Below are 19331 nucleotides of genomic sequence, written 5' to 3'. Positions count from 1 at the left end.
AGGGGCGGGGCCAGCCTGTGACTCATCACTTTACAGTGCAGTCAGTCTTCATCAATAAAGTTACCTATTCAACAAAACAGGAAACTAGGAAAGTAAAATAGATCTGCCAGGATAGTCTGATGCCCAGACAGGGGGAAAAGAGCACAGACATGAAAAACAGCTATTGGAGGCATATGTATGCATGGTGAGGGGTGTTAGGCACATTAAAAAATATATATTTTGGGACCGGACAACCTCTATAAAGAGATGTGCTTGGAAGTGTTGGTTTCAAAGGTGATCCATCCATTAATCATAGGCACACAAAGCCTGGTTACTAACAAATCTGTTCTTCTGAAGAAAGATTGATTAGTGTGAACCATGCCTCAACGCAATTTTTGGATTGTTGCTTCTCTCCCTAGATTGGGAGAATGTTAATCTGTGGATCTCTTGGATTGCCAGCTGGGGTAAGGAAGAATTTTCTTCCATTGTGTGGCACATTTGGTCTCCACCGTTTAGAGTGTTTTTTGCCTTGTAACTATGTAAGAATTACTCAAAGCACAAGTAAATTTACAAAAGAATGATTAAAGAAGAAGCCCTGACCTTAACCCTATCAAAATGTTGTTACATGACCTGAAGAGGGCTTCCCAGAAGAAGACATCCCATAAATATTGATCAACTGAAAAACATTTGCAGGAAAAATTGTACAAAATTTAACTTTATCATGGTGGAAATCCTATTTGCAACAATAAGAAATGCTTGGTGGAGATGATGACTGTTAAAGACCGATCTACAGGTTATTAAATTGCTGCTAAATTGGAATTACATGTTATTAAAGGAAATACATTATGTCATCACATACCTCCATAGTAATTGAAGTGAAGTGTCAAATGTGCTCTGGTCTCTGAATTACAGTACAACACTTTCCCCTCTCCCAGGTACTAAGGGAAGCAACTCTTGCACAGGACATCCCTGCTTGCCAGGGCTGATTAGTATAGATGACTTCAGCCCTGGCAAGCATTGGGGCTATGCTGTGCATGCACTGATTTTCAAGCGCTGGTGCACGCTTGAGAACACAGGGCCAGGTGAGATTACAGAGCCAGCTGGAAGGGTAGGGCTAGCTGTGATCAGGAGCAGAGCTCTTCGTGCAATGAAGTGCAACGGTGACAATCATTTGCATATAAAAAATGCAGGCACCATTCGGAATGGAGGAAAAAGCTTTGGAGTCAGGAAGCTAGAGCACATCTGACACTTAACTTGGATTACTATAGAGGTGGTGACAGATTTCCTTTAAATTCAAGGGTTCACTTACTTTCTAAATATGCATTATGAATGTTTACTGAACGTGCTTAGTAAAAGGTATGCCTGGGACACCTGTTTGTGTGTTATAAGTTTGGTTACATTGTGTTTGTATATAATTTATTTTAGATAACTAGATTCTATCAGAATATATTAGTAATCAATGCAGAAATCCAGCTAATTCTAAAGGATTCACTTACTTGTCTTGCAACTACACAATCACTATCAGACTTTCTGATAGGATTCCCACCTCATTTCTTAGAAAGGAAGTTGCTGATTCTAAGCCTTTGACCCTCCCAATACTTAACTCTTTAGCTCAGCCTTTACTGATAGGCTCCTCTGTATATGCATAAGCTCACCAGAAAATCAGTGTGAGAACTGGTATTCATTACTACAAATGAGAATGGTAATAAATTAGAAGCAACTAAACTTCCATTAGATTATCAGGGAACTGACATAAATGTGCATATATAAATGTGAATACTGACCTGCCAGGGCCAGGCATTCTTAGCTGCATTAGATCCTCCTACCACACGCCCACTTGGCAGCTGTTCAAAATAGCTGATGCCTTCATTATTACATTGTCCTATGGGCAGAATGATACAGAAATTGAAAAAGTGCAGACATTGAAAAAATGATTTGCAGTAAGTACTTAGTCACTAATAACTGTGAATTGCATGTGTTTTTAATTTATTTGTAGAGAAATATGATGTAACTAATACATGCAAGTACACGTATTATTGATTATGATTTTCCTTAATTTGCAATGTACATTCAGTTAAGATTAGTTATGATTATCAATATTTAGATCAGTTTTAATACAATTTTGAGAATAAAGCAAACTTAGATACTCAAAAAAGACCCTTTTAAAATCAAACACCCTTTAATATCAACAAGATATATCCAAACAATTATCCAAACAACCATATCAGGATCCTTCTACCAATATCGACTGGTCATCAATAACTAACCAGTCAATGGGAAAGACTGAATATACTGGGATATCACTTGATGAACTGGAATTTTCACTCTTGATAACCCTTCAGTGAAGTTATTGTTTTTCCCAGTCATCAAAGGTCAAATCCACTCTTGTTTTATGGCCACAGGTATGTAGAGCAGTACTAATTTGGTGTAATGTATTTTCTCTACTGTTAACCTAAAAACAAAATAACTAAGTTCCTCTTCTCATATTATGGTTCATCAGCCGAACTTCACTTCAAATCAAAGGAGTCGTGTATGGATCTAGAGCACTTTATTCTTTGAATTTATGACACCCAGATGTCATACAGGGGATTGTTCTAAGTAAATTGACCAAATATGGTACACCAAATTAAGGCCAGTCTAAGAACCTGTGGCCATTAACACAACTGGACTCTTTGATGAATGGGCTATTTTGTCCTGCGTTTTTAACAGAATTTGTGATGAAACAAGGCCTGAACAGAGCCTCCAACTCTGATAAGAATCTAACCTTAGATACCTTTTTACATGGAGTGATACTGGACATCATTAAGATAAGCAATAAATCTGAAGTTTTTCCTACTAAAATACCAAATCTCAAAAACTCTTGTATCACCCCATGTATAAATGTTTTTGTGTAAAGTCTTTTTTAGCCATATTATTCCATGTTTCAGCTGCATAGCTAGATATATTTAAATCAGAAGCATTTGGTGCCTCCTTCTGTTGAATCTGCCAGTACTGTTTGCAGTGGGCTCACTTACATTACTTCCTACTATGTTTTCATTTTCTTCTAGGGAGCACAGAAAGCTGCTAAGGATGGAGAGATCAGACTTAAAGACACACAGGAGCTTATCTGCACTTCAGAAGTAGTGTATAGTCAAGCTCAAGAGCACAATCAGGTCTGACCTGCCTCCATTTCCCGTGAACCCTCTTTTGAGCCTCTGTTACCAGGGACGGATCTTGCCTGACAACAGGCAGTGGACTGCAAATTTTAGGGAACATGTTCGCTAAAATTCTTTTGCATTGACTGGATAATCTTACCAATGTAGAACCAATTACAAGAACACATGGGGGTAGATTTATAATACCTCAGCGGCCTACCCTGGCTAAAATAACTAGGCACAGAAATTGATAAATTTGGTGGGGGCCACCGCCCTCACCACATCCCTTTTTTAGGAAAGTGATAAGGCCAGCAAAGAAACGGCATTTGCGGCATTTTTTTTGCACAAGTACCATTGAAAAAGTTGCAAACTTGAAGCTTGCGACTTTTTCAGACCACAAAAGTGGCATATCTTTATGAAAAATCTGCACCATGGACCTTGTACCTCTGTGTGCTACTAGTTAAGATGTCTTGTAAAAGAATCTGCGCTGCCATTTATAATTACCTTTTGTCTTAAAAATATGTAGCCAATTGTCAACAGGACTTTTTTTTTCCGTCATACATAAGGTAACAAAATGGAACCTTTATTTGTGCCCATAGAAATGCATTAGGACGGACCGAAACTGAATGCCTCTAAAGGGTTCCGTTTTGCATTCCATCCTTAAATTCTGTTATATTCCGTTATAACCCTGTTATAACGGAACAGTATGACGGAATTGGGAACGCATATGGGAACCCACTTTTATTGTGAGCCAAAATCAGATGTGTATCAAAAACCCAGAACATGAGGAAATGTTTACATTATAAATTATCTCTGAGTAGGCTTCACTGCTGGTTTTAGCTCACAGTCACTGATAATAACTGACCAAATAACTGAAGTGTGAACTTGGCCTAATTGGAAATTAGCATATTTTACCATCATTATTACTTTTTATTGCAAAATAAAATCAATAAAATTGTTCCTCTGAGTACAAATATCATAGTGTAAAATATAGGATAACTTACCCAAAATGACAAGAGCAGCCAGTACAAGAAGCCTGAGCATTGTGAGATGATTCTCTTAGAAATCTTCTGTGCTAACCTATCGACAGTGTCTCCTTATATACCATTTTAGACATGCTGACCTACACAAAAAATATTTTCAGGTAATGCAAGTAAAACTGGTTCCCCCCAAGGGCAAAAAACATATAGTAATTAGCTGGAAATAAGAGAAGATGACGGGATTTACCCAAAGTCTGGTATTTGCTTCGTATTTCCCCTTTAAATATTTCTCAGCCTTTCCTGTTCGCACATGGCCTTACCATCACAGTATAAAGTCCATAACTTAAATGGTACCCTTTCTAAAATATTTAATAAGAACAATAGACTAGTGTATCCCTTACGCCCTAACCAGCAGCAATAATGAGGTATTTCTGCCCCTGTGAACTGATAGGACAGATGGAATTTTTAATTACGTAATTTAAACAATTATTAATTAAACTGTCTATAAGAAGTGCACCATCCCTAACCACAGTGTGTTTTTGACAGAGGACAGATGGTAGCCGCTTCCTTAGCGGAGTAGCTTTTCATTTATTTTTATTTTATTTTTCCTCCTTTGTCTACACTGGGCTAACCTAGTGTAGAAGAGTAGTTGGTTTTCTTCAAGCAACACTCACCATTTTTCCAGCTAAGAAAACGCTATTGTGCCAATATTGACTGGAATTTGGAACTGTTCATAATTCCCTCTAGCTTAACTAAGGCCCCAGTTCTAGCTGAAGAAAAACAGCCCCAAAGCATGATGCTGCCACCACCAGGCTTCACTGTGGGTATGGTGTTCTTTTGGTGATGTGCAGTGTTGTTTTTGCGCCAAATATATCTTTTGGAATTATGGCCAAAAAGTTCAACCTTGGTTTCATCAGACCAGAACACCTTTTCCCACACGCATTTGGGAGACTTCAGATGTATTTTTGCAAAATGTAGCCTGGCTTGGATGTTTTCTTCTTAAGAAAACGCTTTCGTCTTGGCACTCTACCCCATAGCCCAGACATATGAAGAATACGGGAGATTGTTGTCACATGTACCACACAGCCAGTACCAGATATTCCTGCAGCTCCTTTAATGTTGCTGTAGGCCTCTTGGTAGCCTCCCAGACCAGTTTTCTTCTCGTCTTTTCATAAATTTTGGGGGGAAGTTCAGTTCTTGGTAATCTCACTGTTGTGCCATATCATCTCCACTTGATGATGACTGTCTTCACTGTGTTTCATGGTATATCTAATGCCTTGGAAATTCTTTTGTACCCTTCTCCTGACTGATACCTTTTAACAATGAGATCCCTCTGATGTTTTGGAAGCTCTCTGTGGACCATTGCTTTTGCTGTGGGATGCGACTAAGAAAATTTCAGGAAAGACCAACTACAGCAGCTGAACTTTATTTGGAGTTAATCAGAGGCACTTTAAATGATGACAGGTGTATGCTGTATGATTTTAAATGTGATTGCTTAATGCTGAACACAGCTACATCGCCAGTTATAAGAGGGTGTGCACACTTATGCAACCACATTATAATTTTTTTTTTTTGTTTTCTTCCATCCACCTAAAAGATTTCAGTTTGTTTTTCAATTGGGTGGTACAGTTTATAGGTCACATTAAACGTGGAAAAAGTTCTGAAATGATTTATCTTTGTCATTTTTTTTACATTACAGAAACCTGACATTTTAACAGGGGTGTGTAGAGTTTTTATATCCACTGTATATTGACTATATCTACCCAGCTTGCAAGTGAGAGAGGGACAGTCTTTCTCCTTTTAGCTCCCTACATAAATATGCTGGGAGACGTTAACTGTGACCTTCACAGCCCCATGTCCCCATAACAGTGTTCTCCACAGCAGCTCGTCCCCTTAACACTGACCCTCTACAGCATCCTGCCCCTTAAAATTGACCTCCACAGCAGCTCACCCCCTTAAGCGTAACATTCACAGAGGACCGCCCCATAACAATGACATCCACAGCAGCTCGCCCCCTTAACAGTGACCTCCAAAGTACGTCACCCCCTTAACAGTGACCTCCACAATGGCCCACCGACTTAAAAGTGATCTCCACAGAACTCTGCCCCTTAACTGTGACCTCCACAGTGCTCAGCCCCCTTACACTGACCTACACAATGACCTGCCTATTAAAAGTGAACTCCACAGTGGCCCACCCTCTTAACAGCGACCTTCACAGTGGCCCACCCCCTTAACAGTGATCTTCACAGAGCCCACTCCCTTATCAATGACCTGCACAGTGGCCCATCCCCTTTACAGAGCTCGCCCCCTTAACAGTGACTTCTACAGCACCTTGCCCCCTTAACATTGACCTCCACAGTACCCCCCCACGTTAACTGTGACTTCCACAGTGCCTGACCTCTACAGCACCCCACCAACTTAACACCCTCTTGCTCCACAGCAAATCTACCCCTTAACAGTGACATCCACTGGGCTCCACCCCCTTTAACATTGTCCTCCATAGCAGCCAGCAGCCTCCCCCTTAAGTGACCACCCACCACAGCGGCCCACCCTCTTAACAGTGACCTCCAAAGCATTCCACCCTTTTAAAAGTGATCTCCACAGCATCCGGCCCCCTTAACATTGATCTGCATAAGGCCCCTCCCCTTTAAGAGTGTCCTCTACTGAGCCACACCCCCTTAATTTAAGACTTCCATAGTACCCTGTCCCCTTAATATAAGACCTCCACAGGACCCTGTTCCCTTAATATAAGACTTCCACAGCACCCTGCCCCCTAATAGTGACCTCCAACAGTGAAGAAAAATGGCTGAGTTGTTATGGAAACCTGGTGTAAAACTGTGTGTATGTTAAGACTGAAGGACCTATTATACTAGATAATAAGGGTCATGTGACTGTGTGAATGGCAGTGACTGTGTGAGTAAATCTGCAAGCTCCTATAGGTAGGGATGAGCGAACCCGAACTGTATAGTTCGGGTTCGTACCGAATTTTGGGGTGTCCGTGACACGGACCCGAACCCGAACATTTTCGTAAAAGTCCGGGTTCGGGTTCGGTGTTCGGCGCTTTCTTGGCGCTTTTTGAAAGGCTGCAAAGCAGCCAATCAACAAGCGTCATACTACTTGCCCCAAGAGGCCATCACAGCCTTGCCTACTATTGGCATGGCTGTGATTGGCCAGTGCAGCATGTGACCCAGCCTCTATATAAGCTTGGGTCACGTAGCGCTGCACGTCACTCTGCTGATTCAAGCAAAGGGAGAGGTTGCTGCTGCGACGTTAGGGCGAGATTAGGCAGATTAACTCCTCCAAAAGACTTCATTCTGTGATCGATCTGCAGCTGTGGATCATTGAAGTGCTAATATCGACTTGCTCACTTTTTTGAGGCTGCCCAGAGCGTTTTTAGATCACTTTTTTCTGGGGTGATCGGCGGCCATTTTGTGGCTTGTGGTGCGACAGCACAAGCTATTACCAAGTATATTTAACCATCAATAGTGTGGTTATTTTGTGCTATATCCTACATCAGCTGCAGGCTGAGCCTGTGTCACCGAAGTGCATTTAACCATCAACAGTCTGGTTATTTTTTGGCCATATACTACATCAGCTGCAGGCTGAGCCTGTGTCACCGAAGTGCATTTAACCATCAACAGTCTGGTTATTTTTTGGCCATATACTACATCAGCTGCAGGCTGAGCCTGTGTCACCGAAGTGCATTTAACCATCAACAGTCTGGTTATTTTTTGGCCATATACTACATCTGGTGCAGGCTGAGCCTGTGTCACCCAAGTGCATTTAACCATCAATAGTGTGGTTATTTTTTGGCCATATACTACATCAGGGGCAAGTTGAGCCTGTCACCCAGCGCCTAAAAAATAGACCTGACATTTCTATTCAACCAAATTTGTACTGTTTTAGCTGGTCAAGTTATTTGTAGTGACCGTAAAAGCACAGTTTTTGTTCTGGGTTGAAAAACTATTCCCAAATTTGCCATTCTCAAAATAACTAGTTTCTGCTATATGAGGCCTACTTGAAATCTATCCCAAAAAGGATATCTTACATTGAAGGTGCTGATAGTGTCATTCAGAAAAACCTAAGACACACGCTACCGTGCAGATAGAAGTCTGATTCTGTGATTAAACCTATACCTGTCACACAGCGCAAAGAAAAACAGGCCTCACATTTCTATTCAACCAAATCTGTACTGTTTTAGCTGGTCAAGTTATTTGTAGTGACCGTAAAAGCACATTTTTTGTTCTGGGTTGAAAAACTATTCCCAAATTTGCCATTCTCAAAATAACTAGTTTCTGCTATATGAGGCCTACTTGAAATCTATCCCAAAAAGGATATCTTACATTGAAGGTGCTGATAGTGTCATTCAGAAAAACCTAAGACACACGCTACCGTGCAGATAAAAGTCTAATTCTGTGATTAAACCTATACCTGTCACACAGCGCAAAAAAAAACAGGCCTCACATTTCTATTCAACCAAATCTGTACTGTTTTAGCTGGTCAAGTTATTTGTAGTGACCGTAAAAGCACATTTTTTGTTCTGGGTTGAAAAACTATTCCCAAATTTGCCATTCTCAAAATTGTGGTGAACGGGAACAATGAGGAAAACATCTAATAAGGGACGCGGACGTGGACATGGTCATGGTGGTGTTAGTGGACCCTCTGGTGCTGGGAGAGGACGTGGCCGTTCTGCCACAGCCACAAGTCCTAGTGAACCAACTACCTCAGGTCCCAGTAGCCAGCAGAATTTACAGCGATATTTGGTGGGGTCCAATGCCGTTCTAAGGATGGTAAGGCCTGAGCAGGTACAGGCATTAGTCAATTGGGTGGCCGACAGTGGATCCAGCACGTTCACATTATCTCCCACCCAGTCTTCTGCAGAAAGCGCACAGATGGCGCATGAAAACCAAGCCCATCGGTCTGTCACATCACCCCCATGCATATCAGGGAAACTGTCTGAGCCTCAAGTTAGGCAGCAGTCTCTTATGCTGTTTGAAGACTCTGCTGCCAGGGTTTCCCAAGGGCATCCACCTAGCCCTTCCCCAGGGGTGGAAGAGATAGAATGCACTAACGCACAACCACTTATTTTTCCTGATGATGAGGACATGGGAATACCACCTCAGCACGTCTCTGATGATGACGAAACACAGGTGCCAACTGCTGCGTCTTTCTGCAGTGTGCAGACTGAACAGGAGGTCAGGGATCAAGACTGGGTGGAAGACGTTGCAGGGGACTATGAGGTCCTAGACCCCACATGGAATGAAGGTCGTGCCACTGACTTTCAGAGTTCGGAGGAAGAGGCAGTGGTGAGACCGAGCCAACAGCGTAGCAAAAGAGGGAGCAGTGGGCAAAATCAGAACACCCGCCGCCAAGAGACTCCGCCTGCTACTGACCGCCGCCATCTGGGACCGAGCACCCCAAAGGCAGCTTCAAGGAGTTCCCTGGCATGGCACTTCTTCAAACAATGTGCTGACGACAAGACCCGAGTGGTTTGCACGCTGTGCCATCAGAGCCTGAAGCGAGGCATTAACGTTCTGAACCTTAGCACAACCTGCATGACCAGGCACCTGCATGCAAAGCATGAACTGCAGTGGAGTAAACACCTTAAAAACAAGGAAGTCACTCAGGCTCCCCCTGCTACCTCTTCTGCTGCTGCCGCCTCGGCCTCTTCTGCTGCTGCCGCCGCCTCGGCCTCTTCTGCTGCTGCTGCCGCCGCCTGGGCCTCTTCCTCTGCCTCTGGAGGAACGTTGGCACCTGCCGCCCAGCAAACATGGGATGTACCACCAACACCACCACCTGCGTCACCAAGCATCTCAACCATGTCACAGGGCAGCGTTCAGCTCTCCATCTCACAAACATTTGAGAGAAAGCGTAAATTCCCAACTAGCCACCCTCAATCCCTGGCCCTGAATGCCAGCATTTCTAAACTACTGGTCTATGAAATGCTGTCATTTAGGCTGGTGGACACACACAGCTTCAAACAGCTCATGTCACTTGCTGTCCCACAGTATGTTGTTCCCAGCCGCCACTACTTCTCCAAGAGAGCCGTGCCTTCCCTGCACAAACAAGTGTCCGATAAAATCAAGTGTGCACTGCGCAACGCCATCTGTGGCAAGGTCTACCTAACCACAGATACGTGGACCAGTAAGCACGGCCAGGGACGCTATATCTCCCTAACTGCACACTGGGTAAATGTAGTGGCGGCTGGGCCCCAGGCGGAGAGCTGTTTGGCGCACGTCCTTCCGCCGCCAAGGATCGCAGGGCAACATTCTTTGCCTCCTGTCTCCTCCTCCTCCTACTCAGCTTCCTCCTCCTCTTCTTCCACCTGCTCATCCAGTCAGCCACACACCTTCACCACCAACTTCAGCACAGCCCGGGGTAAACGTCAGCAGGCCATTCTGAAACTCATATGTTTGGGGGACAGGCCCCACACCGCACAGGAGTTGTGGCGGGGTATAGAACAACAGACCGACGAGTGGATGCTGCCGGTGAGCCTCAAGCCCGGCCTGGTGGTGTGCGATAATGGGCGAAATCTCGTTGCAGCTCTGGGACTAGCCGGTTTGACGCACATTGCCTGGCGCATGTGCTGAATTTGGTGGTGCAGAAGTTCATTCGCAACTACCCCGACATGTCAGAGCTGCTGCATAAAGTGCGGGCCGTCTGTTCGCGCTTCCGGCGTTCACACCCTGCCGCTGCTCGCCGGTCTGCGCTACAGCATAACTTCGGCCTTCCCGCTCACCGCCTCATATGCGACGTACCCACCAGGTGGAACTCCACCTTGCATATGCTGGACAGACTGTGCGAGCAGCAGCAGGCCATAGTGGAGTTTCAGCTGCAGCACGCACGGGTCAGTCGCACTGCGGATCAGACACACTTCACCACCAATGACTGGGCCTCCATGCGAGATCTGTGTGCCCTGTTGCGTTGTTTCGAGTACTCCACCAACATGGCCAGTGGCGATGACGCCGTTATCAGCGTTACAATACCACTTCTATGTCTCCTTGAGAAAACACTTAGGGCGATGATGGAAGAGGAGGTGGCCCAGGAGGAAGAGGAGGAAGAGGGGTCATTTTTAGCACTTTCAGGCCAGTCTCTTCGAAGTGACTCAGAGGGAGGTTTTTTGCAACACCAGAGGCCAGGTACAAATGTGGCCAGACAGGGCCCACTACTGGAGGACGAGGAGGACGAGGATGTGGAGGAGGTGGAGGAGGATGAGGATGAAGCATGTTCACAGCGGGGTGGCACCCAAAGCAGCTCGGGCCCATCACTGGTGCGTGGCTGGGGGGAAACACAGGACGATGACGATACGCCTCCCACAGAGGACAGCTTGTCCTTACCTCTGGGCAGCCTGGCACACATGAGCGACTACATGCTGCAGTGCCTGCGCAACGACAGCAGAGTTGCCCACATTTTAACGTGTGCGGACTAATGGGTTGCCACCCTGCTGGATCCCCGGTACAAAGACAATGTGCCCACCTTACTTCCTACACTGGAGCGTGATAGGAAGATGCGCGAGTACAAGCGCACGTTGGTAGACGCGCTACTGAGAGCATTCCCAAATGTCACAGGGGAACCAGTGGAAGCCCAAGGCGAAGGCAGAGGAGGAGCAAGAGGTCGCCAACGCAGCTGTGTCACGGCCAGCTCCTCTGAGGGCAGGGTTAGCATGGCAGAGATGTGGAAAAGTTTTGTCAACACCCCACAGCTAACTGCACCACCACCTGATACAGAACGTGTTAGCAGGAGGCAACATTTCACTAACATGGTGGAACAGTACCTGTGCACACCCCTCCACGTACTGACTGATGGTTCGGCCCCATTCAACTTCTGGGTCTCCAAATTGTCCACGTGGCCAGAGCTAGCCTTTTATGCCTTGGAGGTGCTGGCCTGCCTGGCGGCCAGCGTTTTGTCTGAACGTGTATTCAGCACGACAGGGGGCGTCATTACAGACAAACGCAGCCGCCTGTCTACAGCCAATGTGGACAAGCTGACGTTCATAAAAATGAACCAGGCATGGATCCCACAGGACCTGTCCATCCCTTGTGCAGATTAGATATTAACTACCTCCCCTTAACAATATATTATTCTACTCCAGGGCACTTCCTCATTCAATACTATTTTTATTTTCATTTTACCATTATATTGCGGGGCAACCCAAAGTTGAATGAACCTCTCCTCTGTCTGGGTGCCGGGGCCTAAATGTGTGACAGTGGCCTGTTCCAGTGGTGGGTGAGGTGAAGCCTGATTCTCTGCTATGACATGAAGACTGATTCTGTGCTGACATAAGGCCAGATTCTCTGTTACGGGACCTCTCCCCTCTGCCTGGCTGCCTGGGCCTAAATGTGTGACAGTGGCCTGTTCCAGTGGTGGGTGATGTGAAGCCTGATTCTCTGCTATGACATGAAGACTGATTCTGCGCTGACATAAGTCCAGATTCTCTGTTACGGGACCTCTCTCCTCTGTCTGGGTGCCGGGGCCTAAATGTGTGACAGTGGCCTGTTCCAGTGGTGGGTGACGTGAAGCCTGATTCTCTGCTATGACATGAAGACTGATTCTGCGCTGACATAATGCCAGATTCTCTGTTACGGGACCTCTCTCCTCTGTCTGGGTGTCGGGGCCTAAATGTGTGACAGTGGCCTGTTCCAGTGGTGGGTGACGTGAAGCCTGATTCTCTGCTATGACATGAAGACTGATTCTGTGCTGACATAAGGCCAGATTCTCTGTTACGGGACCTCTCTCCTCTGTCTGGGTGCCGGGGCCTAAATATGTGACAGTGGCCTGTTCCAGTGGTGGGTGACGTGAAGCCTGATTCTCTGCTATGACATGAAGACTGATTCTGCGCTGACATAAGGCCAGATTCTCTGTTACGGAACCTCTCTCCTCTGTCTGGGTGCCGGGGCCTAAATGTGTGACAGTGGCCTGTTCCAGTGGTGGGTGACGTGAAGCCTGATTCTCTGCTATGACATGAAGACTGATTCTGCGCTGACATAAGGCCAGATTCTCTGTTACGGGACCTTTCTCCTCTGTCTGGGATGTCGGGGCCTATATGTGTGACAGTGGCCTGTTCCAGTGGTGGGTGACGTGAAGCCTGATTCTCTGCTATGACATGAAGACAGATTCTGTGCTGACATAAGGCCAGATTCTCTGTTACGGGACCTCTCTCCTCTGCCTGGGTGCCGGGGCCTAAATGTGTGACAGTGGCCTGTTCCAGTGGTGGCTGACATGAAGCCTGATTCTCTGCTATGACATGAAGACAGATTCTGTGCTGACATAAGGCCAGATTCTCTGTTACGGGACCTCTCTCCTCTGCCTGGGTGCCGGGGCCTAAATGTGTGACAGTGGCCTGTTCCAGTGGTGGGTGACGTGAAGCCTGATTCTCTGCTATGACATGAAGACAGATTCTGTGCTGACATAAGGCCAGATTCTCTGTTACGGGACCTCTCTCCACTGCCTGGGTGCCTGGGCCTAAATATGTGACAGTGGCCTGTTCCAGTGGTGGGTGACGTGAAGCCTGATTCTCTGCTATGACATGAAGACTGATTCTGCGCTGACATAAGGCCAGATTCTCTGTTACGGGACCTCTCTCCTCTGTCTGGGTGCCGGGGCCTAAATATGTGACAGTGGCCTGTTCCAGTGGTGGGTGACGTGAAGCCTGATTCTCTGCTATGACATGAAGACTGATTCTGCGCTGACATAAGGCCAGATTCTCTGTTACGGGACCTCTCTCCTCTGTCTGGGTGCCGGGGCCTAAATATGTGACAGTAGCCTATTCCAGTGGTGGGTGACGTGAAGCCTGATTCTCTGCTATGACATGAAGACTGATTCTGCGCTGACATAAGGCCAGATTCTCTGTTACGGGACCTCTCTCCTCTGCCTGGGTGCCTGGGCCTAAATGTGTGACAGTGGCCTGTTCCAGTGGTGGGTGACGTGAAGCCTGATTCTCTGCTATGACATGAAGACTGATTCTGCGCTGACATAAGGCCAGATTCTCTGTTACGGGACCTCTCTCCTCTGTCTGGGTGCCGGGGCCTAAATGTGTGACAGTGGCCTGTTCCAGTGGTGGGTGACGTGAAGCCTGATTCTCTGCTATGACATGAAGACTGATTCTGCGCTGACATAAGGCCAGATTCTCTGTTACGGGACCTCTCTCCTCTGTCTGGGTGCCGGGGCCTAAATATGTGACAGTGGCCTGTTCCAGTGGTGGGTGACGTGAAGCCTGATTCTCTGCTATGACATGAAGACTGATTCTGTGCTGACATAAGGCCAGATTCTCTGTTACGGGACCTCTCTCCTCTGCCTGGGTGCCGGGGCCTAAATATGTGACAGTGGCCTGTTCCAGTGGTGGGTGACGTGAAGCCTGATTCTCTGCTATGACATGAAGACTGATTCTGCGCTGACATGAAGCCAGATTCTCTGCTATGGTATGAAGAGACTGATTCTCTGCTGACATGAAGCCAGATTCTTTGCTATGGCATGAAGAGACTGATTCTCTGCTGACGTGAAGCCAGATTCTCTGCTATTGGACCTCTGTCCAATTGATATTGGTTCATTTTTATTTTTTTAATTTTTATTTTAATTCCTTTCCCTATCCACATTTGTTTGCAGGGGATTTACCTACATGTTGCTGCCTTTTGCAGCCCTCTAGCTCTTTCCTGGGCTGTTTTACAGCCTTTTTAGTGCCCAAAAGTTCGGGTCCCCATTGACTTCAATGGGGTTCGGGTTCGGGACGAAGTTCGGGTCAGGTTCGGATACCGAACCCGAACATTTCCGGGAAGTTCGGCCGAACCTCTCGAACCCGAACATCCAGGTGTTCGCTCAACTCTACCTATAGGCTAATACATTTTTTTTTAAATATGTCAGGAACGGTACGACCTAGAGAGCTTAAACCCAGTCTAAACCGTTCCCGGACACCTAATGTACCTATGTGCCAAATTTGGTGCGGATTGGTCCAGTAGTTTGGCCGTGCATAAAGAACAGACAGACAGAAATTCATTTTTCATATACTGTATAAGACATAAGTACTTCCATTCACCCTTGCTTCTGGGGTGAATGTGCAGTCTAATAAAACTAGTTTTGTGGTGTATTTATTTTAAATATATAAAAGTGTGTCCATTAATCATTGCTTTTGGGGTGAATTTGCAGTCTGATACAAACAGTTTTGGGGTGTATTTATTTTAAATAAATTTAAAATAAGAAGAAAGAAGAAGGATGAGAAGAAGGGCAAAATAAACAGTGACGTCAACACAAACTTACTGCTGACACCCTCTCCACTCTACAAGATAATTTAGACTAGAACCTTCAGAATCACAGGTGCATATCCATGAAGCAAAAATATTTATAAAAAACAAACCCTCTCCACTCTGTTAGGGGGACACTAATTGGCTTGCCGTGTAACAGAACAGGTTCTGTAGAAATCAGCTGATGACTGTGTAAAAGGAGTGCGCTCTTTCACTTTACAGTAGAATCTTGGGCCACTGCACAGTTTTTTATACCTGACTCTAACATTGACCTGTAAGGCTTAGTTGACACAAGTTATTTGATCAGTTTTGGTCCCATAATTGACCAAATAATTGAAGTGTGGAGTAAAGCCTGTCATCTGGGTGTCATACTGACTCACAGTACTATTTCACTAGCACAGCAGACTCCCTATGCGTGTTTCTACAATGCACAGTGTTCTACACTACATTACAGGCTCTCAGCAGCCAGGAAATAGCTGTTTTTCAACGTGATAAATTCAGGTCGAATTAAATCTTTTTGGGAAATTCGACTAACCGTCCGAATCGAATTTTTGAGAAATGTGCTAATCTATAGTGGTCACCATGTGGTGCTGTGCCAAATTGGAATATGGACCCTCTGAACTTAAAAGAGGCCACCGTAAAGTGGTGAGTGGGCTTATCCATTCTAACCACATTTTTTAAAAAGGGGGACATTTGCAAAGCTGACTAAGTGTGTTTTTGGTGTCAAAAAGTCACAAACACCCTTTTTGTGACTTTTTACGCCGCATGGCAATATTTTGTCGCATGGCAATCTTTCTAGTGTCAGAGTGGTGGGCTGTGGTGGGGACTGAAAAATGTACCATTTACACCTGGAAACAGGCATAAAAGTTAGGGAAAAAAATACTCTATTCAGGGATTGTTGTAGGTTTTGCTCCTGGCGCAAGTAATGCGCCAATTCATAAATCATGCTCATCCTTCGCCAGCGCAAATGGGAAACAACTATCAATGTAAAAAGATAGTCATGTATATATTATCATAAAACCTACAAATAACTACCAGACCGCTTATGAATTAATGTCATTTTATTACATAATTGCAAAAAGCTATCATCTGAAGGATGAACACATCGGATACTACGTTCATGGATCTGTCCATTTATACAAACATGGTTATCAATAAAGTGCAAGTGCAAAAAACATATTAAATAATAATCAAATGGACGACAAATGCTTATTCATGCTGTGCTCCCTCCAGGATTGCGCCAGCCCCGGCGCGCGTTTTGGCAAACCTTCGTCTGGGGGCCCCCAGATGGACAGATCCATGAACGTAGTATCTGCTGTGTTCCTCCTCCAGATGATGTCGCTTTTTCCCGGCACCTATGTTCTTTTGATCATGTTTGTGAGATAGCTTTTTGCAATTATGTAATAAAATGACATTAATTCATAAGCGGTCTGGTAGTTATTTGTAGGTTTTGTGTTATGGTGTATACCACAGGCTTATGTGTGTAATTCTATTCCTGTGTTTGAATAGTATTGGAATTCCTGGTTGGGGCATATATTGGTTATTATATATTATCATATCAGAGTGAGGGCATGGCCCATATATAATGCTTGCATCTATTGTACGTTGCCATGTACATCCTCATATTCAGTTATCATATCGTGCAGGATGTTTTGTATCTTTTTCTGTGAGTTTTGATAAATTTATGTGCTTGAAGGAGTGGCACCTTCAAGTGTTAAAGTGCTTCTATTATCTGGGGAGTAGCATTCTTGTGCACTTTTTGCCCCACCTATTCCACATGTGCTTTTGATTAGGTGGTACATATAGGTTTGCCTGCTCTCCTGAATGTAGATGCCCAACGGCATAGGTAGGTTTAGCGTAGGACCTGCCTGAATAAGACCACCTTGGCCCTTATACAGTCTCTTGCTAATTACTCCTGCTTAAGGGACGTTTCACAGGACCGTGTGTAGTCCAGAAATCCTGCTTCGTGTGTGAGTGTTTTCCTCCTTTCTGGACATTGCTCATCCTTCAGGAGCGCACAGCAGTCTACTGATTTACATTGCTGTGTGTCTCTGCTTGACCTTACTTCTACAGAATCATAGTGACAGCTTTATGTCAGTATATGATCCTGTAGAAGTAAGGTCATGCAGAGGCACACAGCATTAGAAATCAGTATAATGCTGTGCGCTCCTGAAGGACGAGCAGTGTCCAGAAAGGAGGATCACACACACACGGAGCGTGATTTCCGGACTGCACACGCTCGTGTGAAACAGCCCTAATACCTACTGGGTCTCAGTCAAGTTTCGGAGACCACATAGATGGTGAGCTTTTGGAATCTGCTCACAAGAGTCAGTGCTGCACGGTGGCTGTTATTTCTGTGATGCTGTGACTATAGGTTGGTGAGGCCCATGTCCAAGAGGGCTTAGCCTGACAGCAAAGATGTTCTTGGGCTAGTCAATCTCGCCGCCAGCGGGTGCTGTGTAGCAGCAGAGGTGGTCGCCATGTGGCGCTGTGTCAAATTAGAGTAGGGGTCCACTCAAAAGAGGTCAACTTTACGTGTTGAGTGAGTGAGCTTATGCATTTTGACTAAAATATATGCAAAGTGCCTTGAGGACATGTGATGAGGAGAAACAATGATGTGAAGCAATAGGTCAAAGCATGGTATGAGGATGTGCGATTTATGTCTTTTTTTTCCCTACAGATTTGCATAGTGCATTTCTGTTTCCTCATTCTTTAGTTTTTTTCCCCATGGTATCAGCACTCCTCCCAATTAACCTAGATGTTTTTATTTAGCAATCTGTTAACAAAAAAGACATAGGGGGACTTTATCACTCCTTGCACTCCAGAATTCTGTCTTCTGTTACAAAATAGGTTAGAAAATAGAGAAAGTAAGAAGGCGGCACTCACCCAAGCAGTAATTTACAAAGACAATCCTTTATTCATCCGGGATATTGTTTAATAATATCGGCAGAAATAACAGAAGCAGAATGCAGATAATCCACACATAGCGGTGACAACCGTTTCGCGGAAAATTGCGCTTCTTCAGGCCACTGACGTGTACTAGCGCGCTGACTTTTAACCCACCCAGGGGAAAGTTGTCATGACAACACAAGATAAACTAACGCCCTTCTAGTGTCTAATAAAACAAAAGACAAAACATCTACTATAAAAACAAAGATGCAACAATGGATACATCTACTAGAACACACTCAAATCATTGCCATTATTTAACCCTGATTTATTTTCCTGTTCACACATGGCCTTACCATCACATTAGAAAATATTTAATAAGCACAATAGACTAGTGTATCCCTTCGCCCTAACCAGCAGCACAAATGAGGTATTTCTGCCTCTGTGAACTGATAGGACAGATGGAATTTTGAATTACGTAATTAAACAATTAATTAATTAAACTGTCTATAAGAAGTGCACCTTTCCTAACCACCATGTGTTTCTGACAGAGGACAGATGGTAGCTGCTTCCTTAGCCTAGAAGCTTTTCATTTATTTTTCTTTTATTTTTCCTCCTTTGTCTACACTGGGCTAACCTAGTGTAGAAGAGTAGTTGGTTTTCTTCAAGCATCACTCACCATTTTTCCAGCTCCTGATTGGGTCAGCATGTGGAGAGTCCAGTCTCCTGCCTGCTGTGAGCTTATCTGTCTGCTGCGCTCCGGGACCTTGGGTACCGTAGAACTCCTCCCACTCTTTTATTCGGAAAGCTGTATATGTTCCGCTATGGCAGTGACGTACTTCTGGTCTAGTTTGAGCAGCCTGACGGAAGAGAGATACAGTGGATATAAAAAGTCTACACACCCCTGTTAAAATGTTAGGTTTCTGTGATGTAAAAAAATGAGACAAGATAAATAATTTCAGAACTTTTTCCACCTTTAATGTGACCTATAAACTGTACAACTCAATTGAAAAACAAACTGAAATCTTTTAGCTAGAGGGAAGAAAAAATATAAAAATAAAATAATAGGGTTGCATAAGTGTGCACACCCTTAAACTAATACTTGGTTGAAGCAC

At 44.8% G+C, this 19331-nt stretch overlaps 1 protein-coding gene across 1 annotated transcript in view; it reads right to left on the bottom strand.

The window, feature by feature from the left end:
* The window catches only part of LOC120993952 (chymotrypsin-like elastase family member 1), a 47623-nt gene extending 28673 nt beyond the window's left edge, over positions 1–18950 (bottom strand). The window contains exons 1-3 of the mRNA XM_040422414.1: positions 18896–18950; positions 4118–4236; positions 1764–1861 (exon numbers count right to left, since the gene is read on the bottom strand). Coding sequence (XP_040278348.1) covers positions 1764–1861; positions 4118–4157 — 138 coding nt within the window. The 5' untranslated portion in view covers positions 4158–4236; positions 18896–18950. The remainder of the gene's footprint in view (positions 1–1763; positions 1862–4117; positions 4237–18895) is intronic.
* Positions 18951–19331: the final 381 nt, after the last annotated feature.

This window comes from Bufo bufo, chromosome 3 (assembly GCF_905171765.1).
Source record: "Bufo bufo chromosome 3, aBufBuf1.1, whole genome shotgun sequence".
Lineage (NCBI taxonomy): Eukaryota > Metazoa > Chordata > Amphibia > Anura > Bufonidae > Bufo > Bufo bufo.
This window is presented reverse-complemented; position numbering and strand designations above follow the sequence as displayed.